The sequence below is a fragment of the Nothobranchius furzeri genome, chromosome 4 (assembly GCF_043380555.1).
Source record: "Nothobranchius furzeri strain GRZ-AD chromosome 4, NfurGRZ-RIMD1, whole genome shotgun sequence".
NCBI classification, from domain to species: Eukaryota; Metazoa; Chordata; class Actinopteri; order Cyprinodontiformes; family Nothobranchiidae; genus Nothobranchius; species Nothobranchius furzeri.
Window position 1 is genome coordinate 4953546 of NC_091744.1, and position 8500 is coordinate 4962045.

The following is an 8500-nucleotide window of genomic DNA, read 5'->3' on the forward strand; positions in this document are numbered from 1 at the left end:
TGTAACCGATGAAAAACTAACACCAACTCTAGCTGCCATTTTCCACTTTCAAGAGCTTTATTTTGGTCTTGGTGTGATTCCCCGCCAACAGGATATCAGCCTACTTCCTGCTAACATCTTCAGTCTCCACTACAGCTGCTTTATTTGCACCTTTCTTTTATCTGTGAGTTCAACTACGGCAGCCAATGGAGCTCTTAAGGCACCCTCTCTGCAGCCCAGAGGATTTTACCCTGGCTTTCCTCCGGATGCACATTGGTCACGTAACACCTGTGAAGAGCAACACTCACTTGATGGTCAGCAAGTGTGTTTCCGGAGCGCGTCCCAAAAACGTCCTGCTTTTGGTCTATTTTTTACGCTCTACACTTCCAGGATGCGTAAAGCTCAGCAGTTCAGCTGAAGCCAAACGGGAAATCAAACTCAGGCGAGTTGGAAAAGCTCCAGCGACTTTCAAAATAAAAGACATGTGCAGAATTTATGTTGCTTAGCTAGTAAAAACAATACCTGTGACACCTCCACAGCAGAGCTAAACAGGCCGGAAAAGAAACCAGACTTTCTGATTACATGCTTCCAGCTTTCTCCTTGCTTTTTATTGCATAAAGTCGTGACATTACACGTAATCTTACGATTCTCCGGATAGCTGTTGTGGGACTAACTTTCTGGTACGAGCTCGCTGTGGATCCCCGTTTTAAACGTTCCCGGCGGGAAGGGATGCACTGCTGAGTTTTATTTTTCCTTATGCATAGCAGCTGCTTCTTACCAGGTTTGCCGCAGAAGCCTCAGCGAATGACAGCCCTCTAGGCATGATGAGTATGTGATCTTGCTCTTTACTGACTCGACCCTGGAAGCAAAATTTTACTTTTAAAATATGAATCCGTAGTAAAACTTGTCCAGAACTACATTAAACAAACCTAACATGAGTCAAAAAGAAAACCCATCTGGTTGACTAAAAATAACTAAATGCATTTGGAACTATTGCTGTTTCTATCCAATTTGGGACATTTCAAAATACCTCATCAACACAACAAATGTGTTAAATAATGCAATTTTTCTCCATTTGCGCTTGTCTTACTGTGATGTAGGAGTTGGCAAAGTGTGCCCAGCTGAACAGGTCCACCAGTCTGTAGAGGCTGGCCAGTTTGCAGCGTGTCAGCTTCTCTCCTTTCACCATGCTGGAGGATTCCACTCCGTACAAGTCGTTGATGGGAGTTACCATCCCCAGACCTGAAGGAAAGAGAAGAGAAAGTTTGAGTATGAATGCCACTCAGGTATCTAACATCTGATATTTGACCTTTCTGGCTCCACACCAGAACCCTAAATTGCATTCAGACATAGTATAAGTATCTTTTTAAAGAGGATCTACAGTGAAATGCTATATTGCCTTTGACGTCTAATTTAGCATTAGTTGTGCATTCCTCTGCTCTGATTAGAAGCAGATTTCACATATGGACTTCTGGACAGAACTCGCAGAAATATTCCCAGCTCTTCCGGAGTCTGGAGTTGGGCTGTCTAACAGCGTTAATGCCCTCAAGCACACAGAGCTCATGTTTGGAAATGGATCTCTTTCTCCTTTGTCTTTTTCTGCGTGGGCAGTTCAAAAGTGTTCTCCCCATGGTTAAGGGCGGCTTGTCCAGATGGATCTTTATGTTTGGTTACCCTGGGTAACAGGCCAAGGCGCGACAAGCACTCACTGAGGGAGGAAGTGTTGAAGCCGGCCACTGTGCTGGCCATGAAGAAGTCTGCGATCTGCCTGAGGGCCAACAGTCCGCTCGGGTTGTTCCCTTTTCTCTGCTGCTCCTGGATCAGACACTCCAACTCCTCCTTGAAAGCCTGAGAGAGTAACGAGAAAATTTAGCAAATTAAAGCAGAGAGAACACATGAAAGAGTCACCAGTTAAATAAACTCATTTGCATTTTGATTGGCTCATATTCTCAAGATTAAAACTACTTCAAAAGCTTGAGCTGAAAACAGGATGAGTAATTTGTGTAGGTTTAACATTCAAAAAGTTAAAGCAACACTAAATAGTTATTTAAACTTTAAGCTAGAGCTTTAACATTGATCTCAGTGATTGTTGAGTTAGAAACGTGACCTGTTTCATATTTGACACCACTCTGCAGCCTTCTGCTGGCCGGATCCCACACCTAACAGTTTTGCGGAGTGGGTAGGTGCTCTGTAGGGGGAGCTCATTTAACTGCTTTATAGCTGTTATGCTAGTGGTTAGCATTTTCAGTTCACTGGTTGTCAATAAAAAGCCCAAGACGAAGAACATTAAGAAGTTTGCTTTTTTGGTTAGCATCATGGAAACAAACTTTGGAGGTGAAGCAAAGAGCTAAAACCGGAGTGAACATCGGCGTAGCCTTCACTGGTTTGATGGAGCTAAAGGAGGCTTGACTGATGGTGACCTGGCTTTGTTGCTACTGGACTTGTAAGTAATAATGTCTTTTGTCCAACAGTGTGAGACTTTACATTGTGGTTTATTTTAGTATTACTTGGCTCATCTTTTGTGTATTCCTATTGTGTGTTTCTTCTGATTGCATTATTAGGTTCTTTTTTTTTTAAAACGCAGGAAAGGTCTGAAGAAGACCGCAGGAGTGGTCGAAACTGTCAGCAATAAGGTAGGACAACCTTTCCCGTCTTAAAAAAATTACCTCCTATTATTATTATTGGGGGGGGGGGGGGGGAATAATAATCTCCCATTATATTCAATTATTTGGCTCTAGTTAGTCTTAGCTCATTGTTGGTGCTAGCTACAGCAGGCTGCTGCAGCAGGGTTGTTTACGACAGTTGTAATTTAACTCTCAACCAGTAGGATGGAGGAGCAGGAAACTGCTCAGAATAACCTATTATACATGTTTAAACTGCTAAAAATTGTAATAAGAAGAAGATGGTGGAGCAAATGAAACAAAGTTAGATGGTAATTATTGTCAGAAAAATGCTGCAAACATGTTAATCGTAGATCAGAAATCCAGTCTGACTTGTCATAGATGGATTAGTGGCTGACCACACAACAAGACGCATTGCCATTAGTCCGGTTTGTTAGCCCACTTTTGTGCTTTCTTCCTGTTAAAAGGGAGTTTTCCTCTCCACTGTCGCTGCATGCTTGCTTAGTATGAGGACTGCTGTAAAGACATTGACGCTAGTCGATGCAACCTGCTGGGTTCCTTATATAGGAAACCTTTTACTGATTGGCTTAATGATCTGACCTGTATTGAATTGTTGACTTTGTGAAGTGCCTGGAGATGACTCTTGTTGTGATTTGGCGCTATATAAATGAACTTGAATTGAATTGAATTGCTGCGACTGGCTCCTTGGTACGACTGTGAGGGTGTGTGGATTTGCAGCTAATCCTCATGTTCAGATCACTATTATCTGCTGAATTCAGAGACATAACACATCTTACAGAATGCTAACAATGTCTCAGGCAGGCGAACAGGCACAGCTGGCTGAAAGAATTTACAACATGGGATTATTTGGCTTCATCTAGCTTCAACGTTAATGTTTCTCAGAATGCATTCATGTCGCAATAAACTGTCATTATGAGATTTCTTAGCAGACTGCAGATGCAAAAAGTCAGTTTAAAATGTGTGTCAGCTTTTTAACACAGATCTATTCAAACTCTCACTGCAGTCAGTAACAACAGCGAGTGTTTCCAGAGTGCAGAGGGTTTTCAAATTGTAGCTCTAAAACTAATTCTGTCAAGTTATATTCCTGCAAGAAAAGTAATGGATTTGATCTTTTATTAGGCAGAAATTTACTAAGTAACAAAGCAAGCTTTTAAAATTCTGCATGGCAACGATACAAGAGCTTTATTGTTCCAAAAGAACCATTGGCTTAAGTCATGAAGAGAAAAAATAACAGCATAAAAAGATTTTAACTATGGATGGCTCCTGTCTTTTAAATGGCGTTATTTGAACAAATGCAAGTTAAAAGTTTATATAACAACAAAATAATCCCAACATGAGCCAGTTACAATGTGGATTTCTGTTGTGTTAAAAAAATGTCCCAGCTTTTCCATCAGTTTAATTCTTGACATGGCGGCCAATTTCACATCATGTAGCCATGGAGGCAGAAATGTGTGAAAGTGAGGAAATGTCAAAGAACTTCCAGCACAGTAAATATAGATAACGATATATATTATGGCAAAAGAGGTGTGCCATACAGCTAGGTAATTACAGATAATTAAAATACTAAGATCTACTGCAAAACTACTATCCTGTGTAGTACCCCAATGTTTAGTGTTAGGTCCAAACCCAAGTACACTACATATAAATGACAGAAGTCGAAAAAGATGAAACTTGTTCGTTTTGCAGGATTGATACTAATGCACATATAAAGAAAGACCTTGTACAGCTTCAGAATACAGCTCAAAAACATGGTTGGATTATCATGAATTACAATTACATAAAAAAATTTAAAAAACAAATTATATACCTGAAATTACTTACAGTTTAATGAACTTTGCATGGATGGGTAAATAAGAAGCAAACAGTAAAATGTAGAACTTGACTTATTCATACAATATTTATGAGATGTGTTGATGTTGAGCATCAGCACATTTCTAGACAGATCTATCCAATCCACAGCCAAGTGATTCAGTTTTTCTTAATTTGTATTGATGAACATTGTCGGCTACCCACAGTCTAACCTTTAAACATCGCAGAAAAAACGTTATTTGGGAAAATAGAGATAATTAGATATCTGCATAAATGTGATAATACATTTATTTAAAAGTTGACATAATGTTGATAAGAGGGAGCAGATAAAGCAAACAGTTCGGGTCTCAAAATAGTGCCTTGGGGTACACCCAACAGGACTGGAAAAGGAGGAGATCTGTACTTTCTATCCAGAAACGGATCATTCAACAAATATGAAGAGAACAACATCAAAGCAGATCCTGATATGCCAACCCAGTGCCTCAGACTATTCAGCAAAATCTGGTTAAGTCAAAATCTGAGACTCCCTATAATGAACCAGTAGATCAACATGAGTAACAAAACAAACACTTAAAGGACATTTGCTGTTCTGCTGCTTGAGTTTTTAACAACAAAATGGATCAATTCATCATAAGTGTTTTCATCTATTAGGTCTAGCGTTGGGTGTTGTTGGATGAGTGCTGTGAATCCCATTACGATAGAAATTAGTGCCTAAATGAACCCAGCATAACCAAGAAAAGAGGCCAAGGCACAGTTTCGGTGTGACAACACCTCTGGAAGGAGTTACATCTAATATTCATGCCTTTATTCTCATCTGAGTGCTCATACACCAGTTGACAGTCTCCCAATGGAGCATAGGAGCAGGAGCATACCCAACATTTCAACTTCCCTCCACCCCCACCTCACCCCATGTGACCCCATAACATGGGTCCATTAGTGGAGCTCGAATGGATTATGCCTCGGTGTGTGTGGAAGGGGAGGGGAGGGGGGTAAAAACTAAAACAGCCCTCAGTGACAGGACACATAAGACTCCTGGAGCACTGCTGCTTCTGAACTCAAGCCAAACATTCCTCCATCCCTGTTAGTGAGGTTGCTGTGGCAACGTGTTGGCTGCAGATGTTGGCAGTTGATGGTTTAGGACTTTTCCTTTTTGTTTGGCAGTTATTGTTGCTGAGTGTCAGCGCCATTGACATGTAGTTAGAGCCACAGAGCTAAAAGAGTCAGAGCACGAACCCTCATCACTCCTGACCCAAAGAGATGGTGTTGCTTTCATTTATGCTGGAGCGTTTCTAACAGGCCTCCTAAGGAAATGTTTGGCTCGACATGGATTGATTCAGAAAAATATCAGGAGGCAAAAGCCAAAATCTCATCAGTCGGTACCTCTGGCCTAGTAAAAATCTAACCGTGTCACCCTCTAGCAGTTGTAGCAACAGATCCTAAACACAAGGCGTCACGTTTCTAGAAACTTGACAATTTCATCTATGTTTTGAGTCTGCATCTTCATAAAAAGCTCCCCCGTCACAAATCAGATCCCTGCAGCTGAAAACAATACAATAAAAGCGGTAAAAGTACTTTGAATCCTTAAATTGAAAGCCTTTAAAACCAAACTTATGAACAAAGATATTCAGAAACCAATGAGCTGACAGGAACTACACACGCTCACATCTAAAACGTATACCCTTTATGTTGATTTAATTCAGTTTGAACGGAGTTATTGCGGGCTTCAATGTGTGTGGCTTGAATTGTAAACTTTCTGAACCATCAGAAGCACGTAATGATACGGGTGTCACAAAACGAGAACTAGCAGTCGTCTACTTTTGTGGATTCACGGGAAAATTATGACAGCAGGAATTTGATCCCCCTCATCAAGGTGGGTTAATCCCAACACCTAAAATGGATTGTTATTATGTCAGGGAAACCCTCAACTCCTCTCCAAATCTGCTGTGATGATTAATAAATAAACGCCACCAGTGATCTTTAGCTGCTGTGGCGCTCTCATCACAGTTTAACCCTCTCAGGCTCAAAATAAGTTTTGATAAAAGGACGAACAACTGAGTCCTTCAGGGATACTTCTGAGTTAAAAAATGCTCATGAAATACATGTGTGGAGTAACCAGGTAGGTAGGTTTTAACTGTTGCACATCTGCAACGCCTGCCTCCAGAGGGTTAAAGACAGGATGTTACATCATCACAAACGACACAAATATCTTTTCTATGTACAAAAGACACTGATCCAGTCAGACAAATGACTAAAGGTCTCTGTCTCTATTGCAAAAAGTCTTATCATTTAAAACGAACATGCAGATTATAAAAATAAACATAAAGAACAAATATTAGCTATTTTAATTAGGGACGTCCATTATTATCGGCGAATATTTGCATCAAAATTTATTGTTAAAAATAACTGAGATCGGTTTTTACTCTTTAATTGAGACAACCTCTATATATCATGCACACATTATACATCAAACTCTTCAACTGTCTTCTTATTCAACATGTCAAAATATGACAGATCAGAGGTTATGTAAAGATTTGTTTCTTTGTTTGGCACAAATGGCATAACTTGAATAGAAATAGTTGTCACATTATAATGATTAAAAGTTGTGCATGCATGGAAATAGAAAATAGATGTTGGGTACCCCAAATAATTTAGGTATTTTTAATGGGGGGGGTCCTACATATATTGGTTTGGTTTCACTTTGGTGTTAGGAAAAAAAAGTCCTATATACATGTTTTCCAACAATTCCCAGAGGTATATATATATATATATATATATATATATATATATATATATATATATATATATATATATATATATATATATATATATATATATATATATATAGTTTATGGGAGCTAAAGGAGGCTACAAATTCACAGACTGAAGGTGACCTGGCTTTGTTGCTACTGGACTCTTTCTACTTTGTGGTTTATTTTAGTCTTAGTTGGCTCATATTAGGTTAGCTTGTTGTTAGCACTAGCGGGGGAGCAGGAAACTGCTCAGTGTTTTTTTTTAAAGTAAAATTTTTAGCACAAACACCAAAGCGACATCTAGTGTGTGGAGGTTGTAGTTGCAACAATAGAACACATTTTCCAGCCGTCAGGATGCCAGGTTTGCCGATAGGTGAACATTTTTATTTGCGTCTATCAGTCGTAGGCTTCATCTAAACTGACTCTGGTTTTAAATCTTTTATGGTCGCTCCTCTTCTTAGAAGGACAACAACAACTTCTGGGCTAAGAAACAGCTGCCTGACTCGCTGATTCCGCCATTTTCCACAGTGCCAGCCTCGCTGTGCCGAGCGGACCGTTTGGCAATGGTGCCCTCTATTGGCTGGTAGATGTTGACATTAACCCAGTATTGTACGTCAAATGAGATTTTTTTTTGTTTAAATATAGCTTTTAAAGGAAATACTGTACTTTCATTCTGCACACCTCTAAATGCCCCATGGAGGCATTATTTAAAAAATATATAGCTTTTCATCAAATTGTTACATATTCAACTCTTAAAAGTTGCAAATAATTAAACGCAGAGTTAAAACCCTTTTAGATTGAGGAGCAAATGCCAGTAGATTTTCTGGAAGCCATCATCTGGTAAAATACAAATTATTTATAACTTTTGTATAGGAACATATTTCAAAAATGGCTGAAAAGTTCTTTTTTATTAGAACTTGTACAAGTGTTGTGGTTAATTATCCTAGAGAAAGCCTTAAAGTGAAGCAATGCTGATGGAAGGTAAAAAATAAACGGCATGATGGTTTGAAATCTTCATATTTATCCCATTATTTCCTGAAGGAAACCTCATTTATGTATGTTGTCTTTGTGTGACAGTTTGTGTAGCATGAAGATAAATAACACGTTCACTTTCAGATCCTGCTTTTGGACTCCTCCTTTCCACGAGGAATCATTTATCTGAATCACAATCCTCAAAGGACATCATAAACTTCTCTTTGCACTCTTTCTCTATAATGTCTAATCCAGCTGGTGTTAATCTCCAACTTTTCTTGTAAATCCAAAGTTTCTGCTTAAACGACGGTTATTCTGTAGGTACAGGAAACACTGAAGCCGCTTTAT

At 39.3% G+C, this 8500-nt stretch overlaps 1 protein-coding gene across 11 annotated transcripts in view; it reads right to left on the reverse strand.

Moving 5' to 3' along the window:
- add3a (adducin 3 (gamma) a) overlaps positions 1-8500 on the reverse strand; it is a 162745-nt gene that overhangs the window by 36937 nt on the left and 117308 nt on the right. For all 11 annotated transcript variants that reach the window (XM_070550012.1, XM_070550014.1, XM_070550013.1 and 8 more), the window contains 3 exons: positions 1689-1827; positions 1070-1221; positions 758-838 (listed from right to left, as the gene is read on the reverse strand). In XM_070550012.1, coding sequence (XP_070406113.1) covers positions 758-838; positions 1070-1221; positions 1689-1827 — 372 coding nt within the window. The remainder of the gene's footprint in view (positions 1-757; positions 839-1069; positions 1222-1688; positions 1828-8500) is intronic.